Below are 20,182 nucleotides of genomic sequence, written 5' to 3'. Positions count from 1 at the left end.
TAAAGATGGGCTGACTCTATGTGTATAGACTCTAAATGTAAAAACAGATGTAAACACACAGCTCTCAGCATGGAGTTCATTTCTGTAGGCTCTTTATAAAGGATATCTTTGTGCATTCATTAACTTCCATAGCATGTAATTGTCAAATAATACACAAGGATGAAACTGTACTGTAGCCTGTTTAGGTGTTGCAAGCATTCCTCTGTGTGTGCATCTGAGAACACTTACAGTCAGTTTTGACAAAATAATCAGGTAGGGACATAAACAAATATGATAGATAGATAGATAGATAGATAGATAGATAGATAGATAGATAGATAGATAGATAGATAGATAGATAGATAGATAGATAGATAGATAGATAGATAGGATAGAAAACACAACAACTTTCCAAGAAGGCCACTTTTACCCCTTTTATTAATAAATAATACAAGGCTAAAAAAAACCAAAATAGAGTACAATGTTAAAGAAATGTTCAAATAAGATAATTTAAAGACATATTTAAATCAGGTAATTAAGTTATTGACATGATTTAGAATGTGATTGATTAAATCAGAATATAACTGGAATAGGATTGGTTAAATTTAGAAATGGTGGGATAATTTCTCTATTTTCCCTAAAAATAACAATTTGAATTCATCTTAAATATTGTCTGTTGCAAAATCTTATTAAAGCTGATAAAATGTCTGACACAATTTATTTTGATTACAACCTTTACATTTAGAAATGTTAACAATGCAGTAATGGTGCACTGATCACTAGGGGGTGCACTTGAGCAGCCCCGAAAAGAGCTACAGCTCTGCCCCCAAGTGTGGGTTGCTATCACTGGCTCAGTGGCTATTCCATTTGCCTTCCTGCAGGTACCTGGTCTAAAAATGAGAAACGTTTCAAATTAAATTAATCTGTTTTCTAAGGATGCTCCCCTGACTTTTTGACTGTTTAAATCTCTGACTTTTTGACTGTTTCCATAGTCTGAAATGTCCTTCAAAAGCACAGGGACTGCCTGTATTTTCCACCAGAAGCTGCTGCATTCCAGACTCATCATTTATATTTAAATGTTTCTGTCTTCCTCTCATAATGGTTAATGGAAATCATGTATAGCATAAATGACCCTTGTACTGCCATCGACTAAACTGGTGGATTTCAGGGCATCGCATATTATTTTGGGGATATTAGGTCAAGTGTGCCACTGAACATTTGATATCCTCGCATTCAGAGACTTTACATATTTTTAAGATTGAACTTTTTTTCTCCAATTACTTTCTTATTAACAAAAAAAAGGTGATTCTCACATTTGGGTTATTAATGACAAACAGAAAAATCAGTTAATGCCACAAATCAATCTGAAGTCAAACCTGTAAGTCAAATAAATAAAATGTTATGAACACCACCAGAAGATAATCAGATAGCAGAGAGATGTTAAAAAGAAAGTGAAGGACAGGAAGGTTACCTGGAGAGGGCGAGCTGCAGAACTGAAATGAAGCTACGGATGTCCAGGACTGCTGACGGCCTGCATCACCAGCAAAACAGACAAGACAGTGAAAGAGAAGCCACAATGGCACACAGGTAAGAACATCATGCACCTGTACAGTTACTGAAACCAGGGAAGGGTAAGCCGAGATTTGGCAACGCGGCTTTGTTCTGCTTTATCCAAATATTTAAGCTACTTCTTCACTTCAGGGTTGTGGGGGTCCTGAGCCTGTCTCAGCAACACGGGGTAATAGGTCGGTCTTAAACCATTTTGGGGTGCCAGCCCATCACAGGCCTCTCGCTCATATTCATTCATAGAAGGGAAAATTAGAATCACCCAGTAACTATATCATACCCTTTGCTAGGATGTCACAGTTGGTGATTATCTAGGAACTTGGCCTGGTGCCTGGTTTGCACAGATTGTAATTTTCTTATTTTTCAGACTTGCTTGCTGTTTTAGTCTATCCCAACTTGTAATACTGATTTTTGTATAAGAATGAAAAAAAAATTCAAATTCTACTTATCCATGTTCTAAGGCACTTATGCAGTTTATGATCACAAGGGACTGGTATATTTCTCAGCAACACTGGACACAAAGGTGGGGAGCCATCCTGGACAAGGTGCCAGTGCATCACAGGGAAGACTCACACATGTGCAGAAACTCACTCAAACAGTGCCAATCTAAGTTTCCAATTAAAACAACAAACTGGAAGAATATGGAAATCACACACATATAGCACCCAGACTGAAAGTCAAACCCAAAAAACTAGAACTATGAGGCTAAAAATGCTTTTACCATGCCACACAAGGCTTGAGTTTAGAACTGAAAATTAACTCAGCATTCACAACAATGCTAAGACTGCCTAACACTCACCTGACACTGAACTGGATAGGTAGGATAGAAACTGAATGGATGGAAGAACGCAAAGTCTTAAACATTACAATCTAACATCATAAAATTCTAATACAGTGGAACCTCGGTTTGCGAGCATAATTCATTCCGGAAACGTGCTCGCAGTCCAAAGCACTCGTATATCAAAGTGAATTTCCCCATAAGAAACAATGGAAACTCAGATGATTCGCTCCACAACCCAAAACTATTCATATAAAAATGATTAATATAAAATATAAAGTAAAAATACATAAAACAAATTAACCTGCACTTTACCTTTGAAAAGAATCATGGCTGGTGTGAGTGAGTTTCTAAACTCTTGTGGGATTCCACCCAACGAGACGACACGCGGAAGAGCGTCCCAAAGCAATCGCAGTCTCCCAGTGCTGTAGCAGTTCGCCGTAAAAGCTAATCTGAAAAGATCGCGGACATGTAATAAGCGCCTGTCGTCAATGGGTGATACAAGGAACATTATAAATGTGCAGGGCACAAAACTACTTGGCCACGACCCTGCCTGACTGCTGTGCCTGTGTATAGGAGAGTGGCAGATCCCGCTACAATAAATAACCGCGCTGTTGCTGTTTCAAGCTGAATAAAGCTGGTGTTGCTAAAGTACTGAGACTCAGCTTTGTGTTTTGGGGTGCAAGACGCACACACGCATGCGCACACATACACACACAGTCACAATGCTGAAGTAAACAGTATACACTTGTACGGATGTTGACTATATGAGTGAGGCACGCCGACTCTGACGGAGAATAGGAGACAATTGCCCACAATCCCACAGCGAGTGAGAGAGAGAGAGAAAAGAACCATCAGCTTAGCTGTGATCACATGACGCTCAGCAGACAAAGCGTATACATACTGTTCATATTGCAAGACCTCGCTCGTTTATCAAGTCAAAATTTTATTAAAAATTTTAGCTTGTCTTGCAAAACACTCGTAAACCAAGTTACTTGCAAACCGAGGTTCCACTGTGTACAGTTATCTGTTTGTGTCTCTCGTTAGGTATGTATGTACTGTATGTTCTCAAACTCACTTAATCAACTTCAAGGTTATGAAAGGCCTAAGCCTACACCAGCAGCATGGAGAGGCAAAACAGGAAACAACACAGGACAGGGTATTAGATAGTCCATTACAAGGTCCAGTCATCTATACATACACTTCTCTCTCTCCCTCGATTATCCATCAGGGGTCAGGACTGAGGCCATGACGGATTAAGGGAAAAGATGGATAACAGAACAGCTACTTTAAAAATGATATACAGTAGGTTAGTTTAGCAAATAGATTGTATTTATTTACAAAACAAGCCTACAGTTTATTAACAAAATAATTAATTCATATAATTTTGTAATGATCAGACTAATAAACAAATACAACTCAGAGGTACTAGAGTTTTCTACGTTTTACTTAGAGTCTTTATTCCGTAACAAACGGTCCCCTGTCTTATCTGGATTACAGAGCACACCTCCAAAACAATAAAGGAAAGCACTCCCTACCAGTTAATTTATCTTCTGCCAGTTACATTCTGTTGTTCTGTATACCACAAACACTCCCGCTTATGTCTCCTGATTCCCTACTCAAAACATCCTTCCACCGCACCTTCCTTTTCCTCCTAACTTCTCTTGTCACTCATCTCCTAAGAGGCACGTCCTCCCCTTATAGAGCAGAAGCCCTTCATCCAGTCCTATCACTTACAGCATTCATTCCACCCTTTCTGCTCCCGCACAGCGCATCACAAACTGCCTGCAACAAAACATAACGTAACAGAATTTAAAAAGAAAATTACAATAGACAAGAATACTAACATTAATCGACACATTTTTCAATTTTGTCGGCATCACACAATATATCAGTCACTGTTATTCTTCCTACTTCGGAAATTGAAACAATACTTGAAGCAATTTCACAGTTTTGTACATGTTTAATAATTTCAATTTTTTTGTGACAATTCCAACACCACACACATACATTTATCGGCCATTATAATGTATAGTACTGTACATTAATTTTAACAAAAGTGAAAAGCTACTAAACGCTGTTAAAACTGAAGGTACGTAACTGACCCTGTGATTTCAAAATGCTGCACAAGACAGAGTTGTTCCAATGTGCATAGCTTGCAGTGTGCCACGCGGCAGTAGTAGTGCAGTAATAGGTAGGCACTGGCACATGCAACTTTTTTTTTTTTTTTTTGGGCCTGATGTATATAAACTAGCCATCCCCCGTGGCTTCACCTGCATAGAAGTGAAACAGGACAGCAAGGAGGGCCCTACCCAGCTCCCTACTCCTGATGTTACGTTTCCCCCTTCCCTCAGCCAGCAGCCTCTGTCTTGGATTAGCACAAATATATCGCTCCTGCCCCCATCCCATCGGTCCACTGCGTCTCTCTCAGATTTGCATAAATAAAGCTGTACCACAAGCGAACTATGATACTTAGTGCAATGAGAGACGTTGCAAAATCAACCGGAATGTTCAAGCAAATTATTGAAAAAAACACGATCTAAATCTGTTAAGTACTTGTCCCGTGAAAAGCGAACAGACAGAAGTTGAATTTTATTTATATTTTATTTTTATAAATATATATATATATATACCCTCAATCTCAAAATGATGCCAGAGAAAATGTGTGATAGTGAAAATAGAAAACTCCATAATGACTGTGCTACGGCCATTAACTCTAGAATTACCAGAGTCTACGAAAAAACTCGTAGATCCGGCCCACCTTAAAACCATTCGCACCTCTCCGCCAGCGTCCTTTGTCCTCTAAATGTGCCAATAAAAACAAGCTGCAAGCAGCCGGCTATTCCATCCCCCCACCGACTTAGAACGTGCACGAGCATCTCCCAGCTCATGCCTTGATTGATTATCTGGGAGTGAAGTGGAGTGGAAATAATAGATTGTTTTTAGGAACATACACATTTCATGTGTGTTCCATTTTTACAGTAATCTGTGTAAACACATTGTTAAAACAGAAACTTTTTCATATTTTAGTAATAAATGTTACAGAATGTAGGCATAAACTATAGAATGTGTGAAGCAGCATGAAGTCCAAACATCAAATAAACACTTTCACAAAAGGTTCAAGAACACTACAACAGCTTCTGTGGTGTAGCGGTAAGATTTGCTGTCTCAGAGCGCAGCAGGCTTACTGTCCATCAGGGACCTGAGTTCAATTCCCCATTGATGTGAAAGTGTTCTTTTTTTTTTTTTCTTGTTAACCTTAAACGGACATAAAATTTATAAATTGGTATGCACTGTCAGTTAATGAGATCGTTATATTTTCATGTGGGATGCTCCTTTAAAAATATTTTTTAACAATTGAGACTGCAATTAACATGAACAAGTGTCCTTATAACTGTTATTTTTAAGATCCATAACACACAGACAGACCAAGCACTGCGCAATAGAGAGACAGACAGGCAAAAAAGTCACTAGATATATAAATAAACAGGAAAGGCACATGTACTGAAAGAAAAAAAAGATCAACATGTGCGTTCATCCTGCTGCACTGAATAAGCTCACGTGCTCTAACATTCCCACCTCCCCCCCAGATCTGACTCTAAGTAACAGCACAAACCAAGTACAGACGCAAACCAAGTGTATGTGTTGTACTGTATAATATTAAAAAAAGAGCAGCTTACTACTGAAAACAGCAAATATAGGAGTGAGTGGGGATCGAACCGGGGACTCTTGATCACACTTGGTTTGCGTCTGTACTTGCGCTGTTTCTTAGAGTCAGATTGGGGGGAAGTGGGGGGGATGTTAGAGCGCTTGAGTTTATTCAGTGCTGCAGGATCAACGTACATGTTGATCTTTTTTTTCTTTCAGTAATGGCACCAGCATAAATCCACACCCGATCTGACGCTATTCGTTTTCAAATAATATTGCATTAGTGCGATTTTGTTTTCACATATATTGTCTTTCTTTCAGGTGTGTAATAGGAACCACAGCATAGAGAGAAGCGTGTACATTGTAACAGGTACACGCGTTCTAAATGTAGAAAAGACGATCCTTGCGTGTGTGTGAACAGTTAACATTTGAATCTGATGATTGCAAATAGTGCTGAACTTACTGCTCTGTACTATTCTATCCTCTGCATGTCCTGGAGTACAAAAGAAACAGCATACAGCAACATGTCGGGACTGGCAAGATCGGGGAAAAAAAAACATGCAGTCACTGATTACAAACCGCAAGATGTTATGCAAATGAATATGAATAATATGAATAATGTTGCATCCGTGCCACAAAGTTTTCCGAAATGTACTATACAGGTCATAAAATCGAATAATTCCAAATATCATATATACCTACGTCTGTGTTTTTTGGTTTTTTTTGACATCATACACCATAAGGTGCACACTAATTCAGCATGAGCACGAACACTCAATAAAACTGAAGAAAAAAAAAAAATCAAGTGATGGTGAGATACGAAGAAGGCAGATTCGCCAGCGTTTGTGTGTCAGCTTTAATCCCTCCAGTTGAGAGAATGTCCAGTTCCATTGTCTCAAAACACCACTCACATCTCCAGTTATTCCATTTCAAATGAAAAATAACAGCGTCAGATCCCTGGGTGGGGGGGTAGTATGTATTGTGATCGTGATTTAGAGAGAATAAAAGTTAAAAAAACGGTAACTTTTACAAGTCCTATAAATGCGCACAGTGTGTTACAGATGCAAACAAAATGTATGTGTGTACTGTATAATACAGTATTAACAAAAGGAGCAGCTCACTACTGAAAACGGCAAATATAGGAGTGAGTGGGGATCGAACCGGGGACTCTTGATTACAAGTCAGCAAATCTTACCGCTATGCCACTGAAGCTGTTGTCTATTCCTTGAATTTTTTGTGAAAGTGTTTACTTGATCTTTGGATTTCAGGCTTCATGCATTATATAATTTACGCCTACATTATGTCATATACTACTAAAATATAAAAAATGTTTCTGTTTTAAAAACGTGTTTACACAGATTACTGTAGAAACAGAACACACATGAAATGTGTGTGTTCCAAATAGCGATCTATTATTTCCACTCTAAAACTCCAGCACTTCAGTCACTCCCAGAAAATCAAACAAGGCATGAGCTGGGAAAACTTAGTGAACGTTCTGTGGCGGTGGGGGATGGAATAGCCGGCTGCTTGCTGCTCGTCTTAATCGGTACACTGCAAAAAATGAAATCTTAACAAGCCAGACAATCTTGAAAAGAAATAATAGATCTTGTTTTTTTTTTTTATTTTAACAATAACTGACTTGAGTAGATTTGTATGTGTAAGATATATAATCTCATTTTTAGAAAATTTTTCAAGTTAACAAGTTAAACTTTCTCACTATATTGGCAGATAATTTTGCTTGATTCTAATACCTTTTTCTTGTTTTAACAAGAAAAACAGGACATTCATTCAACTGGAACAATGTACAAGTAAGGTGAATCTTGGCTATCAAACGAAAACAACATTAACAGATGTTTGGACATAAACCCAGCATCCATCCATCCATCCATCCATCCATTTTCCAACCCGCTGAATCCGAACTACAGGGTCACGGGGGTCTGCTGGAGCCAATCCCAGCCAACACAGGGCGCATGGCAGGAAACAAACCCTGGGCAGGGCGCCAGCCCACCGCAGGGCGCGCGCGTGCACACACACACACACACACCAAGCACACACTAGGGACAATTTACAATCGCCAATGCACCTAACCTGCATGTCTTTGGACTGTGGGAGGATACCGGAGTACCTGGAGGAAACCCACGCAGACACGGGGAGAACATGAAAACTCCACGCAGGGAGGACCCAGGAAGCGAACCCGGGTCTCGTAACTGCGAGGCAGCAACGCTACCCACTGCGCCACCGTGCCGCCATAAACCCAGCATATACAAACTTAAGAAGAACATGTTCATAATAAATAAATAAAAAAAAAACAAATTTACGACCAATACTCTTCCCAACCCCCACCTCATTACCCCCCCCCCACACACACACACACACCGACCTAAAGACCACCCTTCCCCCACCACTTAATTTTGCTGTATATTGCCTTTGATTCTTGTAAGTCTAAGCATTGTCCTCTGATGACAGCTCCTGCCAGGGGCTGAAGGCTTAGGAATAAAAACCACTTTATGATACGGGATTCATCTTCTCCCTTTGTGGATCTCCAGTTGCAAATATGCAAACCGTATCACAGACCTTCGCTTCCATATATATATATATATATATATATATATATATATATATATATATATATAAAGGCCTGGTACCAATGGGGATGTAAATGTCAACAAGTCTCTGGAAACACTTTCTTTCTTTCTTTCTTTGTTGTAAATGGCAGGACATTCTCTTCCCTGGTTGGCAGTAACTGTAAGAGCTACTATTAGAGTCCACACAACTTCACCCCCACCCCCAAAATTAACAGTATGAATGCTGCAAATCAGTGGAGCTCTGCTTCAAACATTATCTCAGAAAACACAAATGAAAGTTACAGATTTGATCCGATTTACAGCAAACATATTGTGGACTACAAACTACTAGCAACACACAATGTTTTATTCAGCACACTTAGAAATAAAGAAAACGGTTAGTAAAAAACTGCCCTGAATATCACAAAAAAAAACCTAAATTTACTCTTCATGTCAACAGTTTGAGCTCCATTGCTTTTTAAACTCATGCATATCCAAATAACAATTCACACAAAAACATCATCTGGGGAAAAGACTGGAAGGCAGACAAGGTGAGAAGGTCATAAAAAATGCAGACAATAGGCAAAATGAGGAGACTGAAGCAGGCAATTCAACCTGGACACAAGTGGCAGGGAAGTGAAGTGACAAAGAGACAGATAGGTCCTTTTGGGTCAAAAGGTGGCTTTTGTGTTGTCTGTACATGAATGAAACACCAGGTAGTTGTTAGAGAACACATTTTTTTGTTATAAACTCAGTGCCGCTTTATTTAGGATTATGCATTCGAATGCCACCTCATGAAAACATCTGCAATGGCTTGTGGGGTCCCTATAGTCACTGAACAGAACTTTGAGTTTAAGACACTCATCTCTCCACCTCATTCATTAGTCAAGAGTCCAGCTGACAGTTCAAAGGCAATCCTATGAGGCATTTTTTTCCTTTTTATGATGTGCTCTGATTATTCTGGAAGTAATTATTTAACAATATTTTAGGAAAAAAAGCATGCAATGTGATTAGCATGTTTGGTACATACAACTGGATAACTAACTTATGCATTATGTGACACCAGAAACTTTTTTACACCATTGGTCACTACTGGTTTCTATTTCATTCACTAGAGGTCATTTATTAAATATTTTAGAAAAATGTGTATTTGGGATGTGTGCCTAAGATAGAATATCTTAACATGTCGATTATGTTTTTGATGCTGTTGTCCAGCATTGGTCACCTTAGACCTCTATTATATCAAACTGTTTCTCTCTGTCGTGCATGAAAACAAGATTTTTTTTGTCTTGGCCATCAATATAAAATACATGGGGTGAGTATCATATAAAAAAATTTTCAGGTTGGATATTCCTTTAAATGTACACAGTATGTGTGAATGCACACAAGTCGTGCCACTGGCACTCCTATAATGGAAGGATTTCCCACGTGTTATGATATTTTAAGGCCATTAATATATCAGGATTGCAAAGATACTCAAAACCAATAGAGGGCACTCTAGCTTGAGGTTCTTGATCCAGATAGAGGCCTGCCCCAGAGCTTTACATGGTTTTAAAAGGATTGGAAGTAACTCCAGAAGTGGCCGTGGAGTGTGGCTTAAACTACCCTTCCATTTAGAGAGCAGTTGAATTAGGACCTGGGAGCAGAGCTGGAAAAGGGTTGCCAAAAGTTTCTGCTTAAATTCCATGTCTCAGTAGTTTGTTCTAGAGTCCCACAACTCTTTGAGTAAAGACGTGCTTCCTGGCTTCAGTCTTAAATGTACTTCCCCTTAATTTTCACTGGATGTCCTCAAGTATGTGATTCACCATTAAGTTGAAAGAGTTCAGATAGATCTACTTTATCAGTGTCTTTGAGAATTTTGAAGACCTGAATTAGGTCACCAGCCACCTCTGCTTGAGGCTAAACACGTTACATTCTCAGAGTCTGTCATAGTACAACAGGTCCTTAAGTCCTTTGATGTACTTGGATGTTGTCCTCTGCGCAGCTTCAAGTGCAGTAATGTCGTTTTTGCAATACACAGTATTCCAGTAGTGGACTCAGTAATGCATTGTACTGTACAGTCTAAGCAAAATGTTCTTTGATTTACATTCAGTTTTTACAAAATAGCCTAACATTTTATTTGTCTTTTCAATTGCTTCAGCACTTTGCTTAGATAATGAGAATGTTGTGTCAACATTATCCCTGAAATCCTTTTCAGAGACTGTGTCCTATAGGACGGTGTCTCACATATTTAAAACTGAAGTTCCTTTTGCCTATTAAACTTTTTTTTCCAAAAATTTGCCCAGTCTTAAAGACTGTCCAGGATTTGCTACCTTGTCAGAAACTGCTATTCCTCCAATTATAGTACAGTTTATAAATTTCACAAATTTACTAAATACAGTACATCAGAATCTACTTAATATAAATTAGAAAAAGCAGTGGTACAAAGACAGACCTCTGAGGAACATCAGTGATAACCTCACCCCCATGGGGCATTCTCCTCTTATCTATTTGTATTCTCTCTTGTGCCTGTAGTTTCAAAGCTAATCTTTGGAGGGGTTCAATTTTAAAGGCTGCATCAAAAGTACATTTTATTGTATGCATTGCTTTTGTGAAATACTCCAGTGGCCTGCTCAACCATCCAACAGATTGGATTGATAGGATTTTCCTCTCATAAATCCATTCTGGCTTTTATTTGGTATACTATTTTCAAACAGGTACTCTTCCAGTTTATTTTTTATTATAATTTCCATAATTTTGCATGTAGTACTAGGGTGATGTACTGTGTTAGCCATTATGGATTGTGGCAAGCGGCTGGGGGTGGCACCCAGCTGGGATGCCCGGAAGGACCGGAGAAGGGCTTACGCCTCCTACAGACCACGAGGGGGCGACAGCCCTGGTTGCTTTGGGGACCACGGGAACTGAGCTTAGAAGCTCAACCCTATTGGTGCCCGTGGTCACCGCCAGGGGGCGCCCCAATGCCTGAGGAGCCCTGGCCCTCAGCACTTCCGCCACACCCGGAAGTGCTGGGGGGAAGAAGACCAGGGACACCCGGAGTGCTTCCGGGTGCGCAGCTGGCACTTCCGCCACACTGGGGAGTGCCGGTGGAAGCCAATCGGGAGGCACCTGGAGCACATCCGGGTAGGGATAAAAGGGGTCGTCTCTCTCCATTCGATGGCTGGAGTGGAAGAGGACAGAGCTCGGAGGAGAGGACAGGAGAGGAGAGGAGGCGGACCAGAACAGAAAGGCATTGTATTGAGGGCCTGGACTTTGGTGCTGCGGCACTGGGTTGTGTCTGTGTAAATAGTGTAAACACACGTGTTGTGGTGCTTCAATCATGTCTACCTGTCTGTGTCCAGGCTGTTCCCCACAGGATATAATGAGAAGGCAAGCAAAATGACACCTTTTATTGGCTAACTAAAAAGAATATGCAGCCTTTCGGGGCAACTTAGGCCCTTTCTTCAGGTAAGGCATAATTTAGCATGGTATAGAAGTATGACTTATTAGACTGTAATTACCAGGATGCACTTTGGCTCCTTTCTTGTACAATGTAGTTTACTTATTAGAATACATTTCTTGTATTCCACTTTGGTTTTCTTATAGTAATTCTGGGTTGGATTATGCCTACATATTACTATACACACAACTACACACACCAAATCACATATGCACACAACTGTAAAACAAAATTTTAAAAAAAGTACAACACAAAAACGCAATCAAAAAACATTGCAACCAGATATGCACAATTTCAGAATTGTACATACATTCAAACATATAGTACATACGCTTCAATTAATACATGTATCCATTACCAAATCTGTTTTTTTCAGTTCAGGTTGTAAAGACCAGATCTTGTTTTGGCAGCACACTGCCCAAGGTAGACAGCAACCCTGGTTAGGTCTATGTACACCTACTCCCACTAGTGATGCTCTGATTTAGCAGCCACCAATCTAAATTGGATAATTTTCACTAGAATTACTCTATTGGTAATCAGTAAATTGGCCAATTACAAAAAAACAATTTTTTCACCATCTGCGTTTCTAAGCTTTATGATAATTTTGTTGTGGTGCTCAATTATGTGAGGTATTATGAGAGTTGAGTGAATGCAAGCCTTTTTGCTACAAACCTCCTTCAGGGAGCAGCAAGGCAGACTTAACCAGAGAGAAAGAATATTGGAATATTAGCCTTTACATTACAAAAACTGGAGTAATAAACAGAAAAAGTATTCAGAGCAGTCATCCAGTTAATCAACAGAACTATAACTGAGGCTGACTGATTTAATCATAATAATAATCTTTATACTTGTATTGCACTTTTTGCACTACTTAAAGCACATCAGTGAGTGGGGAGCCACTCCAGTCTCCACTAATGTGTGGCAGTATGCTCACCACACATGAGCTTATTAGGTGGTGAAGACAGATTGCCAATTACAGACATGGGATTATTAGGGGGCCAGAGGGACTAGGGCATGGAGGTATATTTAGCCAGGACATTGGGGTACACCTTGTAGATTACGAAGGATTCCCAGGAATCTTTTATGACCACAGAGAGGCAGGGCCTTGGTTTTGCGTCTCATGTGAAGGACAGCACTATTTTCATAGCACAGTGTCCACGTCACTGCACTAGGGGAAATTGGGATCCACATTAGCTTACCAATACCTCTTCCAGAAGCAATCCAAGCTTTTGCTAGTTGGCCTCCCATCTAAGTACTGACCAAGCCCAAACATGCTTACCTTCTAGTGGATGACCTCTTCTGAAGTACATGTGGTATGGTTGCTGGATTTAGAAAGCATCCCAGGTGAAGCTGAGTAACACAGCTAGTACAGTATATGTTTTGGTAAGAAACAAGTACTGCAGAACTAAAATGGTAATCCATACCTAAACTTGAAGAATTAGGAACGTCTAGCTGTATAAAAATAGCAGAAGACGTCGGGCCCTCAGGCCACCCTCATGAAGCCTGTTTCTGATTGTTTGGTCAGAGACATTCACACCAGCGGCCTGCCTGCTGGAGGTCATTTTATAGGCTCTGACAGTGCTATCTATCTATCTATCTATCTATCTATCTATCTATCTATCTATCTATCTATCTATCTATCTATCTATCTATCTATCTATCATCCTGTTCCTCCTGGCCCAAAGGAGCAGATACCGGTCCTGCTGATGGGTTAAGGACCTTCTACGGCCCTCTCCAGCTCTCCTAGAGTAACTGCCTTTCTCCTGGAATCTCCTCCATGCCCTTGAGACTATACTATGCTATACTCTGATTAAAAAGTGTTCCTTTAATTTTTTTTGAGCAGTAAACAATTAAACATCTGGTTATGTATGAGATTAGTGTAAAAATGATTTTTTAAAGGAATTAAAAAAAAAAATTACAATGTGTGTATAGGAATAAGCCAATTCAGTTACATATGATCTGTATAGGCTCTACAAAACTTGATTGGAACATCCTTAAATTCCACATATATACAGTCATATGAAAAAGTTTGGGAACACCTCTCAGCCTCCATAATAATTTACTCTCCTTTCAACAAAAAAGATAACAGTGGTATGTCTTTCATTTCCTAGGAGCATCTGATTACTGCGGTGTTTTCTGAACAAAGATCTTTAGTGAAGCAGTATTTAGTTGTATGAAATTAAATCAAATGTGAAAAACTGGCTGTGCAAAAATGTTGGTAATTTTGCTGATTTGAATGCATGTAACTGCTCAATGCTGATTACTTACAACACCAAATTGGTTGGATGAGCTCGTTAAGCCTTGAACTTCATAGACAATCATGAGAAAAGGTATTTAAGGTGGTCAATTGCACGTTGTGCTTCCCTTTGACTCTCCTCTGAAGAGAGACAGCATGGGATCCTCAAACCAACTCTCAAAAGATTGAAAACAAAGATTGTTCAGTATCATGGTTTAGGGGAAGGGTACAAAAAGCTATCTCAGAGGTTTAAACTGTCAGTTTCAACTGTAAGGAATGGAATCAGGAAATGGAAGGCCACAGGCACAGTTGCTGTTAAACCCAGCAGGTCTGGCAGGCCAAGAAAAATACAGGAGCAGCATATGCGCAGGATTGTGAGAATGGTGACAGACAACCCACAGATCACCTCCAAAGACCTGCAAAAACATCTTGCTGCAGATGGTGTATCTGTACATCGTTCTACAATTCAGCACAATTTGCACAAAGAACATCTGTATGGCAGGGTGATAAGTAAGAAGCCCTTTCTGCACTCACGCCACAAACAGAGTCGCTTGTTGTATGTAAATGCTCATTTAGACAAACCAGATTCATTTTGGAACAAAGTGCTTTGGACTGATGAGATAAAAGTTGAGTTATTTGGTCATAACAAAAAGCGCTTTGCATGGTGGAAGAAGAACACCGTATTCCAAGAAAAACACCTGCTACCTACTGTCAAATTTGGTGGAGGTTCCATCATGCTGTGGGGCTATGTGGCTAGTTCAGGGATTGGGGCCCTTTTTAAAGTCGAGAGTCTGATGAATTCAACCCAATATCAACAAATTCTTCAGGATAATGTTCAATCATCAGTCACAAAGTTGAAGTGACGCAGGGGTTGGATATTCCAACAAGACAATGACCCAAAACACAGTTCAAAATCTACAAAGGCATTCATGCAGAGGGAGAAGTACAATGTTCTGGAATGGCCGTCACAGCCCCTGACTTGAATATCATCGAAAATCAATGGGATGATTTGAAGCAGGCTGTCCATGCTCGGCATTCATCAGATTGAACTGAACTGGAGAGATTTTGTATAGAAGAATGGTCAAAAATACCTCCATCCAGAATCCAGACACTCATCAAAGGCTACAGAAGGCATCTAGAAGCGGTTAGATTTGCACAAAGAGGCTCAACTAAGTATGTAATATCTCTGTTGTGGTGCCCAAATTTATGCACCTGTCTAATTTTGTTATGATGTATATTGCATATTTTCTGTTAATCCAATAAACTTAATGTCACTGCTGAAATACTACTGTTTCCATAAGGCATGTCATATATTAAAAGGAAGTTGCTACTTTGAAAGCTCAGCCAATGATAAACAAAAATCCAAAGAATTAAGAGGGGTTCCCAAACTTTTTCATATGACTATACATTGACTTGTACATTTGAACAAAATTGTGCAGTGCAAACGCTACCCACAAATAAACATGCCTGCCCAACCAAATACATACCTGCACACAACTATAAAAAAAGTATAGACACAAACATATATGAACGTACAACACACATACTGTAGCCAGATAAACACATGTACTTATATGCAAATAAATTTCATTGTGTGCAGACACTTACATGCAGTCATAAGCTCATCTAACTCTAATCCAAAACATGTGAACACAAACATACTTCAGCACACATGTACAGGAAGAAATGCTCTTCATTGTACAGTAACACACTGTATAAGGAAAATAAACATAAATGAGACACCCATACGCAGCCGTAAGCGAAAGGAATGGAAGCATCTCAACGTGCAGACAGAAATCAGAAGCATGCACACAAGATAACATGCTGCACACATGCACACAGTCTGTTTTTGCTGATGAAAAAAAAAGAAAAAATAGTCTCCTTAATTCTTGTATAAAGTACTAACTTCAATTTTCAGTATCTCCCCAACAGATGAATTTTTGGGGAATCATATTTTTTTTTTTTTTTTTTTTTTGTCGTCTCATAATGAAAATTATTTGTTAAACAGATGCCAGTAGTAGCTCGTCCTCCTTCCTCATCCCACCAAATACACCCTTCCCCGTCTTTTACCTCCTGAGCTGCTGTATCCATCTACGCTGAGGTGATCTGATTTCTTCTCGTCTAAGACATGATCGTACGTGATATGTGGAATACTTGGTGTACTGAAGCCATTGTCCTTCTCAGTTTTGGGCTTTTTTCTAATTTTTGCCTAAAAAGAACAAAAAATTTAATGAAAAACATAGTATTAACTCATATTGGTTTGTGAGAAGAATGCAGATTAAATGTCCACTTTTGTTCCTTAAATGTGCCCTCTGTTGGGATTCATTTTGTAGTTTAATGTTGCTTTATGGATGGCATGGAAGTGCAAAGTTAGTACTGTCGCCTCTTTTATCCAGTGACTTGACTAAGGTTGAATGCTCTACCTCTGGCCATGTGGGCAATCCAGTCTTCCTCCCACATCAAAAAATTCTGACAATTTGAATGGGACCAGAGACAGATTGGCACCCTGTTCAGAGTCAGTTCCTGCATTTTGACCAATACTACCACTACAGTCTCCGGCCCCCAACCCATAACTCAGAAATGGATTAAGCCTATTTGGTAATTTTAAGGCTTTTAGAGTTACTTAATGCTTTGCATTGTTTTCCCAAAGACTTGGTTCAAATGTCAGGCCTGATCATTGTCACTGTCACATCTATATGTTCTCTCAGTGTCTACAAATATTCCCGGTCTTCTCTTCAGCAGAGGCTCATATTTAATTAAAGAAAAATGTCTGGTGTTGGTTCTTTCCCACCCTCACAGCGACCCTGTACTGGACATTTGAGAATGTTGTATTTATTTGTGGGTGACACAACACTTCATGTTGCTGCCCCAGTGTCCTGCTTTAAATTAGTCTGGCCACATGGGTCTTGTTCAGCTTTGAGATGTGTGAAAAGTCAGTGAGGGGAAGTATGCCTTGAGGCACATCTGACATGACCTGATCCATGATTGGTTCCTGCCTCAGACATGATGTTGTCAAGTTAGGTTCTGACCACTTGTGGCCCAGTATTAAAATAAGTGGTATTAATATGTTAATGTTAATACAGCTGTGATGGTAAAGGAGGACAGGCAAGTAAAGGGGAGAACCTGTGCTGCCTTCTTTGTTCGTGGACTGGATGTGGCAGGATGACTCCGGACTGGCTTTCGAACATACATCTTGAAGGTTGAAGAGTCAGGATTTTCAGCTGCATAACATCTCCAGGCAGTCTGAAACAAAAAAAATATCAGTGTGACAGTGAGTGAAGTTCAAGGAGCAGACAAGCATACTGTGACAAGAAGGGACTACTTTCATTTATTTCATTGTCAGTCATTCAGAACATTCTCATACATTCTTAATCAAATTCAGGGTCATGTGTGGCTGAAGCCTATCCTGGCAACATTCAGTGCAAGGAAGAATCAACCCAGTCAACTACTAAATTTCACGTATCTTTTCAATTATGAAATATGAGCCTATGCTGTTTGTGAGTGTGGATAGGGTAGCAGCCAATGACTGGGGACACTAAACAGGACAACTTACAGACTAGAGGATGCAGAAAGAAAACAGAGCAGATGGAGAAAAACCCTCTCACTCATGCGAAGAACACGTAATACGGGCAATAACTGAGCCCAGGAGAAAAGATGGGCAAGCACTCTGTCCTCTCCAAAGTGGATTAGCAGCCAAGGAATCAGACTTCAACAATTAAATATGCTGGTTTAGGCAATGCTTATAATTAAGTGTGTGACCCTAAGCAGGTCACTTTTAAGTTTCTGCTACTGTAGAAAGAAAGATTAAAATAATAATGCTAAATCTTAATTGTGATAGTGTTTAGCTATAGAAAGGTGTATATAAAATAATGACTGCTGCAGTTCATGGTGACAACCAGTCAAACACAGACACATACACACACTTAATCAATCATTAGCAGCTAGGCATGAATCAAAATGCAATGCTTCAGAATTCACTTACAGTGGAACCTCGAGTCACGAACGTTTCTGAACACGTACAAATCGGGCTACGACCAAAAAGTTCGCCAAACTTTTGCATCTGTTTACGACCACACACTCGGGTGACAAACAAGACAGTTTTCCTTCCGGTTCGTACGTGCCGATGATTTCCGCACGTGTTCAGTCTCTCCCTGTGCATTCGCAGTGAACTCTTTGTGCTCTATTTCGTTTCCCTTCCAGTTCATACGAGCCGTTGATTTACGCACGTGTTCAGTCTCTCCCTGTACAGTACATTGTTCTCGGTCAGATGTGCATCGCGCAGAGGGACTTTGTGGTATAGCGGGTCCACAGCTCACGTCAAGAGGCCAGTTTTAAATAAATAATCGCCGTTCTTGCAGTTTAGCGAAGAGGTGTGGTGGTTGAGTGGCTGAAGCAGTTCAAGGGGAATTCGTGGTGTGGGGATTTCTCACCTAAGTGCACAGGTGGGAAACCGTCCACATCCGTAATTGGTCCCGGGGCTGCTGGTTGCTACAGCTGCCACGTCATCTTCATAAATAGAAGCGCAAGGCGGCTAAAGGGAGGAAAAAGAAAAGAAAGATGGAGGTTGCGGAGTGAGGAAGTAAGCAGGAAGCAGTGTGGAAAGAACCGGTGTGAGCAAGCGCATGCTCGCAGGCAGGCAGCTTAACAGTGAGCCCAAGCAGGGATGTTTGGCCGACACTCGGTGGGGCAGAAGGAAGTGGTCACTCCAGCTGAGCGATCAAGGAGCTGGAGTGACCAGAAGAAGGACGGCTGGCAGCGTAAGGCCGAGAAGGCAACGGGAGTCATGAGGCTTGGGCGGTGAATTCCCTGACGTGGGCGTCCTGGTCGCCAGGGAAGCCAAGTCTCGGTCTGAAGAGTGCGCGACCGAAGCCAGGGATCGGGAGGCCTCCAGATCAGAAGGAAGGACAGCTGCAGGTAGAGTGGCTCCCCAGTTGTGAAGCCTAGATAGGGGGAAGCAGGGGGATCACCAGTTAAAGAATGCACCGGGCTTGTTTTTAAAGAGACTGCTTCCAGCACTGTTTTAACCTCGTTGTATTTAATGAAGACTTTTTTTCTATTGGATTTTAACCTCCACTTCACTTCTGTTTTTATGGGATTATTTATTTATTGAAGGATTCTGAAAGCACTGCACTTTATTTAATTTGGACGTTGTTTTTGATTGTTGTTTTGTTGATTTTCATAAAAGCACTCGGCACTTTTTGCACCATCCCCTTGCTCCATTGTAGTGCCTCACTGTCATGCTCATCGGTAACATTACCAACAGTGACGGGTTTAAGGGCTCCCAGAAGCGAGATGGGAGCATGCAGCGAATCCGCATCGTCACAGACTTTACCTCAAAACTGTAATCTCCTCTCCACCCAGTTCCTCCTCACTTCCTTCATGCCAGAATTCGACTCATGCAAGGTTAGTTTTCTTGGTTGTTTATGGTTAAGTTTTTGTATAAATTAAGGATTTTTCAAATGTTCATTTTTTTTTTCCCTGTGCTTAAAACACATTAAAAAAAAGAAGTGTTTACAGCGAGCGGTTCGTAAGGCTGTAGTGTGAACTCTTGCAATGTTAGTTTTCTCTGTTTTAACTATTTTTGTGCTTAAAAATCTTTAAAAAAATATATATTTACATACAATTCATACGGTCCGGAACGGATTAATTGAATTTACATACAATCCTAAGGGGGAAATTACTTCAGGTTACGACCAAATCGGGTTGCGACCAGAGTTCTGGAACGAATTATGGTCGTGACCCGAGGTTCCACTGTATTATGTTGGTTTTCATATTCATTATTGAGGCCAAGTCAGAAACTGGACGATCAAAGGCTGTAACAGTAGGTTTGAAGGAAGATCGTGAGATGAATAAACAGATTTTAAGGGGGCAACATTAAAGAATAGTGGAAAAAAACAATGCGGCTTTTAAACCAGAAAGACAAAATTTCAAAACCTAAAATGTTAATCAAAATTCATAGTAAACAAGACAAAAGA

General features: G+C 40.2%; 1 protein-coding gene across 2 annotated transcripts in view; it reads right to left on the bottom strand.

The window, feature by feature from the left end:
* Positions 1-20,182, bottom strand: part of LOC114645711 (potassium voltage-gated channel subfamily KQT member 1-like) — a 773,371-nt gene that overhangs the window by 506,590 nt on the left and 246,599 nt on the right. Inside the window, exons 10-12 of one of the 2 annotated variants that reach the window (XM_028793526.2) lie at positions 17,331-17,450; positions 16,278-16,416; positions 1,451-1,510 (exon numbers count right to left, since the gene is read on the bottom strand). In XM_028793526.2, coding sequence (XP_028649359.1) covers positions 1,451-1,510; positions 16,278-16,416; positions 17,331-17,450 — 319 coding nt within the window. The remainder of the gene's footprint in view (positions 1-1,450; positions 1,511-16,277; positions 16,417-17,330; positions 17,451-20,182) is intronic. The other variant, XM_028793527.2, reaches the window with a different exon arrangement.

This window comes from Erpetoichthys calabaricus, chromosome 2 (genome assembly GCF_900747795.2).
Source record: "Erpetoichthys calabaricus chromosome 2, fErpCal1.3, whole genome shotgun sequence".
In the NCBI taxonomy this organism is placed as follows: Eukaryota; Metazoa; Chordata; class Cladistia; order Polypteriformes; family Polypteridae; genus Erpetoichthys; species Erpetoichthys calabaricus.
This window is presented reverse-complemented; position numbering and strand designations above follow the sequence as displayed.